At 49.6% G+C, this 15,533-nt stretch overlaps 1 protein-coding gene across 2 annotated transcripts in view; it reads right to left on the bottom strand.

The window, feature by feature from the left end:
• Positions 1–12,381: 12,381 nt before the first annotated feature.
• Positions 12,382–15,533, bottom strand: part of LRRC69 (leucine rich repeat containing 69) — a 182,256-nt gene continuing 179,104 nt past the window's right edge. The window contains exon 8 of one of the 2 annotated variants that reach the window (XM_069220458.1): positions 12,382–12,830. In XM_069220458.1, coding sequence (XP_069076559.1) covers positions 12,720–12,830 — 111 coding nt within the window. In that variant the 3' untranslated portion in view covers positions 12,382–12,719. The remainder of the gene's footprint in view (positions 12,831–15,533) is intronic. The other variant, XM_069220459.1, reaches the window with a different exon arrangement.

The raw sequence follows: 15,533 nt of genomic DNA, 5'->3' as shown, positions 1-15,533 counted from the left end.
TTGTTCTTAAATTCTTTTACATTTATTTATTTATTATGTATGTAAACTTTGGATTGTTGTGATTTTATGCTTTGATGGTTATTTATGACTGAATAAAGCTTGTGTAATGAACTGTCAATGAATTATAACTTTATAAACAACCTCTTGCACATGTAAAAATGAAAAGACCACCCAGTTAAGTCTCATCGACCTCCACCCTGTCACACAAACGAAGAATAGATAGGAAATAAATCCAAATATGTTAAAAACAGACACAGTAACATAATGATGCACTACTAAGCACCTCTGTGTGTTCTAAGTAGTAGTAGTACTCAAAACAGTTAGTCACCCAAAGCAACAATGATAAAGGCCAAGTATAGCACCAAAAAACTAACACCAATGCTAATCTAACTCAGATCCAGCCAACATTCACTCACAGTGTAAGTTATTATGACAAAGCACAGGACTAAGATACATAGGCCCTCATTATAACATTGGCAGTAAATCCCGCTTACCGCCATGCCGACTGCCCCCAACATACCGCGACCGCAGCAGTATACCGCTACCCATATTATGACCCACACATAGCAATCTGTCACTATACAGACAAAAACACAAGTCCGCCAGCCCAAAAGTCAGCGATAAAGTGGCGGTATCCAAACCCACACCGTTACGCCAACAGAACTACGCCCACAGCATTATGACCCACAAATCACTGCGGTGGACATTCAACCACTGTAAACTATTGGCGGTATTTACCGCTGTGCGCAAAATACACACACCCAAACAAAACACCACATTGGACAATTCAAACTACACACACCTGACACTCACACACATACCACACCCACACACCAACACCACTATAAAACACTCACCGACACCACCCGCATCCCTTTACGACAAAATAATTTACAACTGAGAGAGACACCAAGAGCACTCACAGAACCAGAGCTACATGACACCATCACCCATTCACCATCCACGCACCTCACACCACACACCTCACACACACCACTCACACTACATCCATGGAACCACAAAGACACCTCAGGTTCTCAGAGGAGGAGCTAAGGGTCATGGTGGAGGAAATCATCCGGGTAGAGCCACAGCTATTCGGATCACAGGTGCAGCAGACATCCATTGCGAGGAAGAATATGGCGAAGAATCGTGGACAGGGTCAACGCCGTGGGACAGCACCCAAGACCAAGTGATGACATCAGGAAGAGGTGGAACGACCTACGGGGGAAGGTGCGTTCTGTGGTCTCAAGACATCAGTTAGCTGTACAGAGGACTGGCGGTGGACCCCCACCTCCTCCCCCACAACTAACAACATGGGAGGAGCAAGTCTTGACAATACTGCTGTAGGAAAATGGCTCCCTGTTGCAGTTACCCCTACTTTTTGCCTGATATTGATGCTGACTTGACTGAGAAGTGTGCTGGAACCCTGCTAACCAGGCCCCAGCAGCAGTGTTCTTTCTCTTAAAAATGTACCATTGTTCACATGGTGAACACATGGTGCTTCTCACCTCCCCCATGGACACATCCCTGGCACACAGATAAGTCCCTTGTAAAAGGTACCAGTGGTACCAAGGGCCCTGTGACCAAGGAAGGTCCCTGTGGGCTGCAGCACATGTTGTGCCACCCCTCACCTAACACATGCACGCTGCCATTGTAGATTGTGTGTGTTGGTGGGGAGAAAAAGGCAAAGTCGACATGGCATCCCCCTCAGGATGCAATGCACACAAAATGCTGCCTGTGGCATAGGTAAGTCACCCCTCTAGCAGGCTTTACAGCCCTAAGGCACAGTGCACTATACCACAGGTGAGGGCATAGCTGCATGAGCAATATGCCCCTACAGTGTCTAAGTCTATTCTTAGACATTGTAAGTACAGTGTGGCCATATTAAGTATATGGTCTGGGAGTTTGTCAAAACGAACACTGGTCAGACACAGGTTCCCCAGCTCCATAATGGCTACACTGAATAATGGGAAGTTTGGTATCAATCTTCTCAGAATAATAAACCCACACTGATGCCAGTGTTGGATGTATTACAAAATGCACACAGGGGGCATCTTGATGCCCCCTATATTTTACCAAACCCTTCAGTGCAGGACTGACTGGTCTGTGCCAGCCTGCCACTGAGACGAGTTTCTGCCCCCCTGGGGTGAGAGCCCTTGTGTGCTCTGAGGACAGAAACAAAGCCTGCACTGGGTGGAGGTGCTTCTCACCTCCCCCTGCAGGAACTGTAACACCTGGCAGTGAGCCTCAAAGGCTCGTGTCTTTTGTTACAGCACCCCAGGGCATCCCAGCTAGTGGAGATGCCCACCCCTCTGGCCACTGCCCCCACTTTTGGCGGCAAGGCTGGAGGAGATAATTAGAAAAACAAGGAGGAGTCACCCACCAGTCAAGACTGCCCCTAAGGTGCCCTGAGCTGAGGTGACCCCTGCCTTTAGAAATCCTCCATCTTGAGATTGGAGGATTCCCCCAATAGGATTAGGGATGTGCCCCCTCCCCTCAGGGAGGAGGCACAAAGAAGGTGTAGCCACCCTCCAGGACAGTAGCCATTGGCTACTGCCCTCCTGACCTAAACATACCCCTAAATCTAGTATTTAGGGGCACCCCAGAACCCAGGAAATCAGATTCCTGCAACCTACAACCAGAAGGACTGCTGAAAGCCCTGCAGAGACAACGGAGATGACAACTGACTTGGCCCCAGCCCTACTGGCCTGTCTCCAGACTCAAAGAACCTGCACAGCAACGCATCCGACAGGGACCAGCGCCCTCTGAAGCCTCAGACGACTGCCCTGAGCCCGAAGGACCAAGAAACTCCTGAGAACAGCGGCACTGTTAAAAAACAGCAACAACTTTGCAACTTTCTTGCAACTTTTAAAGACTTCACTCTTCCCACTGGAAGCGTGAGACTTCACCCAACGCCACCGGCTCGAGCTCCAGAGAACCAACACTACAGGGAGGACTTCCAGGCGACTGCGACCTTGTGAGTAACCTGAGATGACCCCCCCTTAGCCCCCACAGCGACGCATGCAGAGAGGATCCAGAGGGTCCCCCTGACCGCGACTGCCTGGAACAAAGAACCCAATGCCTGGACCAAGCACTGCACCCGTAGACCCCAGGACCAGAAGGAACCAAACTCCAGTGCAGGAGTGACCACCAGTAGACCCTCTGCCTAGCCCAGTCAGTAGCTGGCCCGAGAAGCCCCCCTGTGCCCTGCCTGCACCGTCAGAGTGACCCCCGGGTCCCTCCATTGACTCCTATTGACAATCCGATGCCTGTTTGCAAACTGCACCCAGCCGCCCCTATGCAGCTGAGGGTGTTTTTTGTGTACCTACTTGTGTCCCCCCAGTGCTCTACAACCCCCCCCCCTGGTCTTCCCTCCGAAGACGCAGGTACTTACCTGTTGGCAGACCGGAACCGGAGCACCCCTGTTTTCCATGGGCGTCTATGTGTTTTGGGCCCTCCTTTGACCTCTGCACCTGACCGGCCCTGTGTTGCTGGTGTGGTGACTTTGGGGTTGCCTTGAACCCACAATGGTGGGCTGCCTATGCCCAGGAACTTGAACTTGTAAGTGCCTTACTTACCTGAAAAACTAACCAATACTTACCTCCCCCAGGAACTGTTGACCTTTGCACAGTGTCCACTTTTAAAATAGCTTATTTCCATTTGAACTAAAACTCTGTATGTTACTGCTCTAATTCAAAGTTCCTTACTTACCTGTGTGGAGTACTTTGCATTTTATGTATTTACTTCAAGTCTTGAATCTTGTGGTTCTAAAATAAATTAAGAAAATATATTTTTGTATATAAAAACTATTGGCATGGAGTTAAGTCTTTGAGTGTGTGTTCCTCATTTATTGCCTGTGTGTGTAAAACAAATGCTTAACACTACCCTCTGATAAGCCTACTGCTCAACCACACTACCACAAAATAGAGCATTAGAATTATCTAATTTTGCCACTATCTTACCTCTAAGGGGAACCCTTGGACTCTGTGCATGCCATCTCTTGCTTTGAGATAGTATATACAGAGCCAACTTCCTACAACTGCATCCTGAGGGCCTGGCAGGAGTAGCTGGAGGACTGGACTCTGGTAAGTCAAATCTTTACTACTCCCCCCACTTGCATGGCATCACATGCCCCCACCCTCACTTCCATCACTCCACCACTACCCACACACCCCACCATCACAACCCACTCATCCCAATGCCAAGCCCTGCATGATATACCAATGCATGAACACCACTCACAGACCTGCATGGACACCCATCACTAAAGCATGCAAACTAGAGACAATCACCTGGCCCACCAAATAACAACACTCACTAAGGTCAATCTGCCATGGCAGTATCAACCATAGAGGGCAACATACCTATGCACAAGATGACACATGCAGAAACTATAACACTGCATTTACATCCCCACAGGTCCCCCACACAACGTCACTGGAGAGTGGGTACCAGCAACATCCAGTCCCCCCAAGGAAGAGGCCCCCAGTAATGACAGCAGCTCTGCACGCCTGGATCAGGATTACCTACCTGGCCCATCAGGGACCTCCGGACAGTTGGTTACCCAGCCACAGTCCCATACCACCACAGAGCCTCCCCCTCAGGAAACACCACCACAGCACCCACCCAGCGGGCCCATACCTCTGTCCCCAGGACACGTCAATCAGCAGTGTGTCTACCACTACAGGGACCCCCAGGCAACCCCATAAACACAGGACGATCAGAGACCTGGGGTCAGTGGCAGTGGGCACACGGTTCAGGAGACAGAGGCACAGGACAACAGGGAAACTGGTAGGACTGCTGTGCGACAGGGGGAGGACAGGCCCAGGGAACCGACCCTCCACGAGGCACTCACCAACATCCTGGGAGCATACCACCATTCCCAGGAGACCATGGGCCAGATACTGGCCAAGTTGCAGGAGACCCAGCGGCTGCAGGAGGGACAGTACCTGGGGATCAGGGAGGACCCGAGGGTCACCATTGCAGGGGTGCTGGCTGACATGGCCAACACCAAGAGGGAGGCAGTGGCACACCAATGGGCCCCTGACACTAGCCACAACGATGAACAGCCCTCCACCTCCGCCAGCGCTAGTGGACAGGAGGCCCCGCGACAGGATCAACAGGCCACCAGCACCCCACCCCCTGCAGAAGGAGAACCACCACGCAAACGGTCCCTGCGATCCAGGCAGAAGCCAGAGAATATTGCCATGACCCCCGCCACAAAATAAGACTCTCATGATTGTCACCCTTGTGTCCCACTCTGTCACCCTGTCCACCTTGAACTACCATTGCTCCACTTCCTATGCCCCCTTGGACAATGCACCTGTGATACCAATAGACTGAACTCTATCCTGGACTTTCCTCCATCATCACCCCAGCCCATTGCACATCCCCATTTACTTCTCAGCACTGAAATAAAGACCCTCTTAAAAAATACAAGCATGGAGTTTGTCAAATGATTTAAGGATGTATTCGTTTAACAATCTGCAGACATCACAATTAGATTGTACAGTTATGTATACATAGGAATGACCTGTAATGTGCTGCAGTCAATACAGCGGGAGCCAGAGTAGGGCACAAAGATTTGTGAATAGATATGTCAAAGGGTACAGTGAGTGGCCAGATTAGTGGGAACAGTAGCCGCCTAGAGTAAATTAACTACACAAAACTGCAATGGAAGGTGAAGTTAGAGTGTCTTACCTGTGTGTCACTGGAAGTACTGTCGTATGATAGTTGTTCTGTTGTCCACATCCTCATCCTCTGCCTCCTCTTCCTCACTGTCCATAGGCTCCACAGCTGCCACACGCCCATCTACAGCCCCATTCTCCTGCAGAAAAGGCACCTGGTGTCTCAAGTCTAGGTTGTGCAACATGCAACATGCCACGATGACCTAGCACACCTTCTTGGGTGAGTAGTACAGGGATCACCTGTCAGATGGAGGCACCTGAACCTGGCCTTCAGGAGGCTAAAGGTGCGCTCAATAATTCTTCTAGTACGCCCATGTGCCTCATTGCAACGTTCCTCTGCCCTTGTCCTAGCATTCTTCACTGGGATAGGTAGCCATGAGAGGTTGGGGTAATCAGAGTCACCTGCAAATATCGAAGGATACCTGTTAGCCACACACTTACCCTTAGGGCCAACCCCACACCCATATACCAACAGACACTGGGTGGGGACCATGGGCTCACCTATTAGCCACACCCGGTGCCTCTGGAGTTGAGCCATCACATATGGCATGCTGCTATTCCTCAGGATAAAGGCATCATGCACAGACCTAGGATACTTAGCATTCACATGGGAGATGTACTGGTCCACAAGGCACACTATCTGCACATTCATAGAATGAAAGCTCTTTCGATTTCTGAACACCTGTTCATTTCTCCGGGGGGGGAAGGTGGGGACAAAGGCAATATGTATACCATCAACTGCCCCAATGATGTTGGGGATATGTCCCATTGCATAGAAGTCAGCCTTCACTGTGGCCAAATCCTCCACCTGGGGGAAAACGATGTATCTGCGCATGTGTTTCATCAGGGCAGACAACACTCTGGTCAGCACGTTTGAGAATATTGGCTGTGACATCCTTGCTGCCATGGCCACTGTCGCTTGGAAGGAGCCACTTGCCAAGAAATGTAGCACTGATAGGACTTGCACAAGAGGGGGGATCCCGGTGGGCTGACGGATAGCTGACATCAGGTCTGGCTCCAATTGGGCACACAGCTCTTGGATTGTGGCCCTATCAAGTCTGTAGGTGGGGATAATGTGCCTGTCCTCCATTGTTACCAAGTCCACCAGGGGCTTGTACACAGGGGGATGTCTCCATCTCCTATTCATCCTCAGCGGTTGTACTCTAGGGGGCAAAACGATGAGCATCTGGTCAGTTTTTAACATTTCCTCATTGTACAATGCATTGCATGCTGTGACAGAAACAGTATGTTTATGTTAATTCCCAAAATGTGCTTATTTCAGCTGTGACGCAGTTAGGTTTCTTGGCCTGTACCCCCCTAAAATGGCGGACGCCTGTCCTGTGTGGAGGGACAGGTGGAAATGAGCTGCCGTTGTGCGCCATTGCGGGAGGCGGTCGAGAACCGCCTTGCAACTCCTCATTGGTTATCATTGGGCCCTATGGGTTCCAGTAGCCAATGGTGATGTACGCTGGCGGTGACAGTACGCACCACTGCAGACGTGACTGCCATTTTCTATCTGTTCACTCACTTGCTACCTGACCTTCAACAGGAGAGGACCTACACTGCAAGTGCTGCTGTGACCTGTGTCTGGAAGAAACCATGGCTCGAGTCTCTGGTGAAAGGGCCCCAGCCTTCACTTCGGAGGAGTTGGAGAGACTGGTGGATGGGGGTCCTACCCCAGTACCGATTGGTTTATGGGCGTCCAGACCAACAGGTGAGTACACTGTGGGCAAGATACATGGGGCATGAATGCATGGAGTGCTCTGTGCGAAGGCTTTGTGTAAGGGGGGCTAGTTGTGGGGTCCTGGGCAGAGTGCTGCATGTATGGTGGGCTATGTATGACTGTAAGGGGATGGGAGGGATATGGTGGGCCATGAGTGTAACAGGTCAGACGGTATGACTGACAGCATTACTCTATGTTTATTTCTCTGCAAGTCAGCGCCCATCAGAAAAAGAGTATATGGCGTGCCATCGGCAAGGATATGTGTACCCCGGGGGTCTACGGCAGGCGGAGCACCCACTGTTGCAAACGGTGGGAGGACCTGCGATGCTGGGCAAGGAAGACGGCAGAGGCCCAGCTGGGGATGGCCTCCCAACGAGGAAGGGGTGCACGTCAAACCCTGACCCCCTTGATGTTCTGCATACTGGCGGTGGCCTATCCGGAATTGGATGGGCACTTGAAGGCATCACAGCAGCCACAAGGGGGTGAGTACAGTTTCCAATTCAGCAAATTGCACGTGGTGGGGAGTTATCTGGGTAGGGGATGTGGGCCTGTTGGTGCTGCTAGGTCAGGACGAACATAGCAGGTAGGTTCCATGTTGGGCAGGGTCTGATGCACTCCAGCCCCAAACATGCTAGTGGGCATCTACTACTGGGCAGGGTCCTGTGGGTCTCAGGTATGCTGCTATTGCGTTAGGCAATATTCTCCATGGCCTGGTGACTAGCATTGTAACTGGTAGTGCATGGCCTAGTCCATAGGGCTGTTCCCTGTGTGATGTGTACCCCAACGGTGGTGTTGTTGCTGGCATTGACCAAGTGTATCCTCTGTCTCTCTCCCCCGCCTTTTTGTTTTGTCACCCTGTCCTTCTGTGCATTAGCATCATCTGGCAGAGGAGCAGCGGCACCGGCGACAGAGGGAGCTGCATCCCACATGGCTCATGAGGCCGAATCCACCGACGGTGAGGGCACCAGTGGGATGGAGGGCGAGGGGAGCACACGGCGATGACTGGCGGGGACAGTTCGGACAGTGACACCTCCTCCGATGGAAGCTCCCTGGTGGTGGCGGACACCTCTGTGCCCACCCCAACTACAGGTACAGCCGCCACCCCCTGTACCAGCACCGCCCTCCCAGCAGCCCCTCAGCATGTTTCTCGTGCCTGCTCACCCAGGAGGGTGGACATCTCCTTCACCCCAGGCACCTCAGGCCCCGCCCCAGTCAGCCCTGCTGCCCTGAGTGAGGAGTCTATTGACCTCCTGCGATCCATCTCTGTTGGGCAGTCAACCATAGTGAATGCCATCCAGGGGCTGGCAGGGTATTTGCAACAAACAAATGCATTCCTGGAGGGCATTCACTCTGGCCTGGCGGCCCAATAGAGATCATTCCAGGCTGTGGCCTCCTCCCTGATGGCAGCCATTGTCCCTGTCTCTAGCCTCCCCCTCCAACTTCCTCTACCCAATACCATTCCCCTCTACCCCAGTCTATCCCAAGCACACCTTCAGACCAGCATGCACCCAAGACAACACACAGGAGTGGCTCAGGCAAACAAAAGCACCACACGTCATCCCACAGGCACTCACACAAGCACCATCCAGATGCAGACACACCAACATCCACTGCCTCCACTGTGTCCCCCTCCTCCTCCTCCTGCACCTCCCTCCCAGTAGCGTCTCCACTCACACCTGCATGCACTATATCTACACCCACTGCCTCCGTCACCATCACGCCTATCAGTACACGCCCCTCACTGGCAGTCACCACCCCCAAATCCATGCACACGTCCCCGTGTCTTCTCCCACTGTGTCTGTGCCCCCTCCTCCCAAAGTACACGCACACAAGCACTCAGACACCCAACAGCCATCCACCTCATAACAGTATCCAGCCCATGCACCTGCACCCAAACACAGCAGACACCTCCTACCACCACTCCCTCTTCCTCCACTCCCAAACCTTCAACCTCTTCCCAACCCAGTGTCCCTAAAAAGCTTTTCCTCTCACCCTTGACCTATTCCCTGCCGCGCCCCTCCCCCCTCCTCCCTGTCCTTCACTTCGGGTTAGAGTGGTCAGAACCCAGGCTAGCACCTCAGCCACCCAGTCCAGGGCCACTGTAGTTTCGGCAGCTACTGCAGTTGTGAGAGGCTGCAAGGAGACATCCGTCAGCACAGCCAGTGTGCCTGCACCAGCTGCCAAGGGCAAGAAGGGACCACCAGCTGCCAAGGGCAAGGAAGTACCACCAGCTGGCAGAGGCAAGGAGGCACCACCAGCTGGCAGAGGCAAGGAGGCACCAGCAGCTGGCAAAAGCAAAAAGGGGCCACCAGCTGTCAAGGGCAAGAAGGGACCACCAGCTGCCAAGGGCAATGACAAAGGCCCGGACACCGTAGGCAGGATGGATATGAGGCCTGGTGCTGGAGCAGAATCTGAGCACACAACACCAGCCATGGCACTTCAGCCATCCGAGGCTGCAGGGTAAGGGCTGGAGCCTCCCCCCACCACTGGCAGCACCGCCACCAGCACCGCCACCTGCACCGCCACCAGCACCACTGCCAGCAGCAGCAGCCCCAGTGGGCAGCTGTCCAAGGCTGCAGGGTGTGGGCTGGTGCCTCCCCCCACCACTGCCACCACTGAGCAGCCGTCACCGCCGGCGGGTAGAGTGTAGTCGTGCCTCCATGGGCTGTAGTGCGTCCTGTCTCCTGCAAATCCTGTAGGTGTGACACCCAGGTGAGAGACTGTGACCTTGCACTCCCAAAGTACTGCATCACTGGGCACAAAGCCCCCTCCAGAACCAATGGAAGAAGCCATCCACTCACCCCATCCTTGCCAGGATGAAGCACACTGGGCACAAAGCCAGTGGAGAAGCCACCCACTTGAGAGACTGAGGTCTTGCACTTCCTAGGACCAGGCAGTGGGCAAACCACCCACTAGAAATACTGTGGCTTTGCACTCCCCAGGACCAAGCAGTGGGCAACCCACCCACTCGAGAGACTGTAGCTTTGCACTCCCCAGGACCAAGCAGTGGGCAAACCACCCACTAGAGATACTGTGGCTTTGCACTCCCCAGGACCAAGCAGGGCGCAACCCACCCACTAGAGAGACTGTGGCTTTGCACTCCCCAGGACCACGCAGTGGGCATGTAGCCCCCTCCAGGAGCAGTGGCGCTGTATCATCTTCCGGCTGAGGTGGTCCCCACTTCCCCTTCCCCTTCCACCTGAGGTGCCTGTGTTTTTTCGACCTGCTTTCCCAGCAGTGTTCTCTCCATATTGAGGCAGGAGTCAAGTGGGGCCTTGGCCAATATGATATGGCCCTGTGGCCCACTGACATTATGGACTGGGCAGTGTCCCTTCATTTGTGTGTGTATATATATATATAAACTATATAACTATATATATATATAAACACTGTTTTGTGATTTGAGGACGTATTTCTAGAACTTTATATTATTACACTCACTTTACTCTATTCCTTTTGTCCTTGCATTATTCCTGAGGGGTACGGGGTGGATCTGTAATGTTATTACATCTGTTTGTCTATATGTTGTTGGGGGTGGTGGTGTTGCGTGGTGCGTGTGTGTCACTCTCTTTTTCCTCCCCCCTCCCCTGTGTGCTAGGGGCGGTACTCACCGTGGTCGTCTTTGCCGCCGTTGGTATTCCTGGTGTAGGAGGAGGTAGACCAGCATGGGTAACCCCTTAGTTCGGGCTCCATGGCATAGTGGTCCTTCCTTGAGTGTCCAGAAGTGACTCGTTTCCCTTCTGTGTAATGTTTCCGCCGTGCTTTTGATGGCGTTGGTACCACCCCAGAAAAGGTGGTGGATTGGTACTTGTAATACAGTGGGCGGAACATTGTCTTCCACCTGGCTGTTGGTGGTTACCGCCACAGTGCTTGTTGCTACCGCCATGGCAGTCGGTTTGTTAAAGTGGCTGTCTGTGTTGGCGGTTTCCGCCATGGTCATAATTCAATTTTTTTCACTGCCGGCCTGTTGGCGGTATTACAGCCGCTTTATCACTGACCACAAGGGTTGTAATGAGGGCCATAGATTCCAATTGAAGTATGTTCATCCAAAGTGCTACAGATCATAAAGTTTTTTTACTCGGAGTAAAACAAAAATTGTAAAATGGAGTAAAACTGATGAGGTAGAAAAGAAATTGCATACTGAGGGCACACCAAGTTAGCTATATCTGAGAAAGCATGTTATGTTATGTGATACAGCTGTCAGTGTGAAATAAGGTCCTTCAGTTCATAACATTATAAAACATGTAAAACCCGATAAAATCTGAAGTGCCATACTAAATTAGGCAACACTAGCCTGATCTCAATCCTAAACGAATAGCATAAACTTTTCAATTGATAAATGACTACCATTTTGTAATCAGCGCAACATTTTTAGGAAACATTGTAGGCAAGATTTAAAGGAAGGTTGGTAACAAAGAGTTTGGCAAAAAGAATGGTAAAAACAAATGTCAGGTTCCACATCTGAGCCTCCACTTTAGGACTACCCACTTTGGGAAATTCTAGTTGTTGAAAATGCCACTGGAAAATAAACTTTTGGCTCTGCCATCAACTAGGCCAAGGTCTGGTGATGACGTAGCTAGAAATGGTGGCAGTACAGCTGTCCAGTCTTGGATGACCCCTGGAATTCACCTCAAGAAAGACCACTAAAGAAATAGTGAAATACTTTCAAGGAAGTCCGCAAAATACAAGGGAATCCATCAGCCCCACAGGTTAGGGAGACTAGATATGTGTACAATGACAAGGTACCCTCGCATTGAAGGACTTTCTCAGTGCTCACATCTGTTTGCAAAACGTCTGTCGGCACAATTAGACGTTCGTGCATTTTTGACCATGGTATTTCTATTCTGAGTAGGCTGTTTTCACATGGGATCACCATCACTTTAGATGAGAATTCTAAATATGCCACATTTTCAAACGATTCTTTGACAGAGATGGTAAGCCCGCCCACCAACATGGCTAACAGGAAAAAACTCTTATACAAACTGTTTATTTACCATTTTCCACATGCCCCGATCGGTAATGACACAGGGATCTTTATAAATCTTACAAGCATAAATTCCTGTGGTTTTCAAATTACATTTGTTTCTTCTTAACTTCATATTTGTGAAAGCAGAAGAGAGATACTGTTTTGAAGGAATCACTTCACAGTTCATTAATCACTTCTGCACAGGGGAAAGATATGTACACTGCATCTAAGAATAAGTAATTATCACTTTTTATCACAAATCTCTTTTATTGGTATAAAAATGCATCAAGCTGGATCCTCCAATAAAAAATGATAACATCCCTTCCAATATATTGTTTGGCCTTCATGGTACAGCGACTCCAAATAATCCATGGTCTTCTTGGTTAAAGCACTTGTACGAACAAAGAAAAACTCTAATTGGTAGGAGGTGCACGTTGGTTGATATGCGTATTTTCTGTAATGAAAAATTTGAACAAAAGTTGAAACGCTAATAATAACATTAGTACACACAGGTCTTCCTTCAGTAGTACATCTATATTAGGATACACATCCCTTACAAATGGAACATCATATTTCGTAGGTAGTATCTAAACTAAAGATTTCTTTTATAAGTTATTGCAACTGTCTTTGTAACAAGAGGTAACTGGGGTCTCTCAGGCGGCACCTTTTACACATGGTCTCTCCGAGTTTCTTTTCATTATTTGTATGTACTAATTTGCTAGCATATCTGGATCTGTGTGCACTGAGACTGTTAAACACATATTAGTGTATGTGATCTGATCCCTAAACAGGTTGATTAGATTGGCTCATTGCAACTAGATTATATGACTTTTAAGTGAGGCCACTGAAACTGCACAAGTGGCATAAAAGTAATATGTCACATATGGGCCACAAGGGAGTCTTTAAAAACATGGCATCAGGGGTGTCCCTGTAGCGCTCAACTGCTCTAGTCCAGGCTTGACCAAATATGTCAGTATAATTTTTTTGTGAAGTGTTTAAAAGCCAACCTATAACATTAGTCACCTATAAAATGAGTCTTTGCATCCACAAGGCCAAGCTGCATAATGCGTAGAAGCAAGGCGTGCTAACTATATAGCAAGCATGACACTTCAGTAAGAGCATTTAAAAGGCCTCAATTACTTATTGCATAGGCTCAAGCATATATCCATAACTTGTATAGGGAATGCCATAGAAAAGTAAACTTAACAGCGTCTGGATATTTTTTAAATAGTAAATTCGTTGGTGAACTTAGATTGCTGAAATAAATGTCTGAAAGTCTTTAGAAGAACAAGTTACTTACCTTCCTTAACTCGTTTTCTAGTGGCGTCTTTATCAAGTAGCAGATTCCTCGCCTTTTGAATATTCCTCAGGCATCAGACTGGATCTAGAAACCGTTCCAGAAGTATTACTGAGTGCCAGGAGGTGGTGCAGTAAGGCTCTGGACTGCGGCCACTCCAGAAAACCACTCCCGCATGCTGAGAACTGTTGCTTTTGAAGCTGTCTGTGCCCCCAGACACAGCGCCCTAAAAGCAAATTGTTCCTGACCAGTGTGCAGGTTCCTAGATGTGGGATCTTAGTATTGGATAGAGTTCAATTCACAGATATGGAGGATTAGTGAGGAATCTGCAATTAGATAGAATCTCTACCAGAAAGAACATTACTCATGGTAAGTAACTCGTTCTGATAGAGCCTTCAAACTGCAGATTTCTCAACATTTGAACAAATACCAAAGCAGTACGTATTTGGAGGTGGGTCTGTGAATGGACTCAAGCCAAAAAGCCTTGCAGGACTGAGCTAGTGAAATGTCCCTCTCAGTAAATCTGCTTATGCAGAAAATAGTACTTCGTGAACATATGTAGTGATAGCCACATAGCTGCCTGGCAGACATCCAAGACAGGAACTCCGCATGCCAACACAGTAGTAGCAGCTTTGGTCCTGGTGGCGTGAGGTCACTGTCCTTGCGGAGGCTGTTTCTTAAATAAATGTGTAGCAGATATTAATGTACAGCACAAACCAGCTGGAGCTGGCCAGCTTCTGCACGGCCTTGTGTTTTTCCACTCCATCAAACCCCACAAAAAAATGATAGTCCACTCAGTGTTCTGTGGTATGATTGATGTAAAAGCTCAGTGTTCTTTTGGGGTCCGAGCACAGAACACCAGCACTGTGATGGTTTGACCGACGTGGAACAGCATCACAATGTTTGGCTAGAAATATGCTCATGTTCGCAGAACCAGTTTGTGTGGGAAGAGGGTGGTGTACCATGAGTTGACACAGAGTTTAAAGCTCACTAACAAGCTGTACTGATGTTGCGGTGATGAGGAACACCATCTTGATGGTGAGAAGCCACAAGAGACAACTGTGAAGCACTCAAAAGGAGTATGCATCAAATATGTGAGAACCAAGTTAAGGTCCCACTGTGGCATGACAAAGGGAGGGAGAGAAAACAGATGCTCTAGGCCTTTCAAACACACATCAGAACAGGTTGCTTAAATAATAAGGGCTGATACAGCAACCACAAGAAAGCAGAAAGAGCCCAAAATACCCCCCTAACTGTGCCCAGAGCAAAGCCTTGCTGGGCGAGAGACAAACAACAAAACATCAGATAACTTTGCCGAGAGAGGGTCTATCTACCTTGTGAAGCACCAAGTCACAAATTTGCCCCAATGATGCCAAATACAATTTTTGAGAAGGGACGTCTGACTGCCAAGACGACATCAACCACCTCTGGAGAAAGGTGAAAGATGTTCAGCTATCGTCACTTAATCTCCAAGCATCAAGGTGAAGATTGCTATGGTCCAGGTGCAGAACCCTGCCCCGTTGCTATGACAGCTGTTCCTCCGGGAAGGGCAGCTTGATAGAAGGACAGGTGCTTAGGCCCAGAAGCTCTGGATACCATGCTCTCAATGCCCAATTTTAGGCCACTAGGATGACATGGACCCAGTCGGTCCTGATCTTCTCCAGAACTAGGGGCAGAAGAGATATCAGGGGAAGGCATACAGAAATCCCAAGTTCCACCCTAGTTGGTACGTGTCTCTGAGCAAGAGACACCTTGTAAACTCCAACGTGAAGAACTGTTGACATTGCTCTTTCTCAGTGGTCGTAAATAGATAGAGCCAAGGTTGTCTCCATTCGCAGAAGAAACCTTGCACCTCCTCAA

This window comes from Pleurodeles waltl, chromosome 2_2 (assembly GCF_031143425.1).
Source record: "Pleurodeles waltl isolate 20211129_DDA chromosome 2_2, aPleWal1.hap1.20221129, whole genome shotgun sequence".
Classification (NCBI taxonomy): domain Eukaryota; kingdom Metazoa; phylum Chordata; class Amphibia; order Caudata; family Salamandridae; genus Pleurodeles; species Pleurodeles waltl.
Note: the sequence above shows the minus strand (reverse complement) of the source record. Positions and strands in the feature narration are given on the sequence as shown.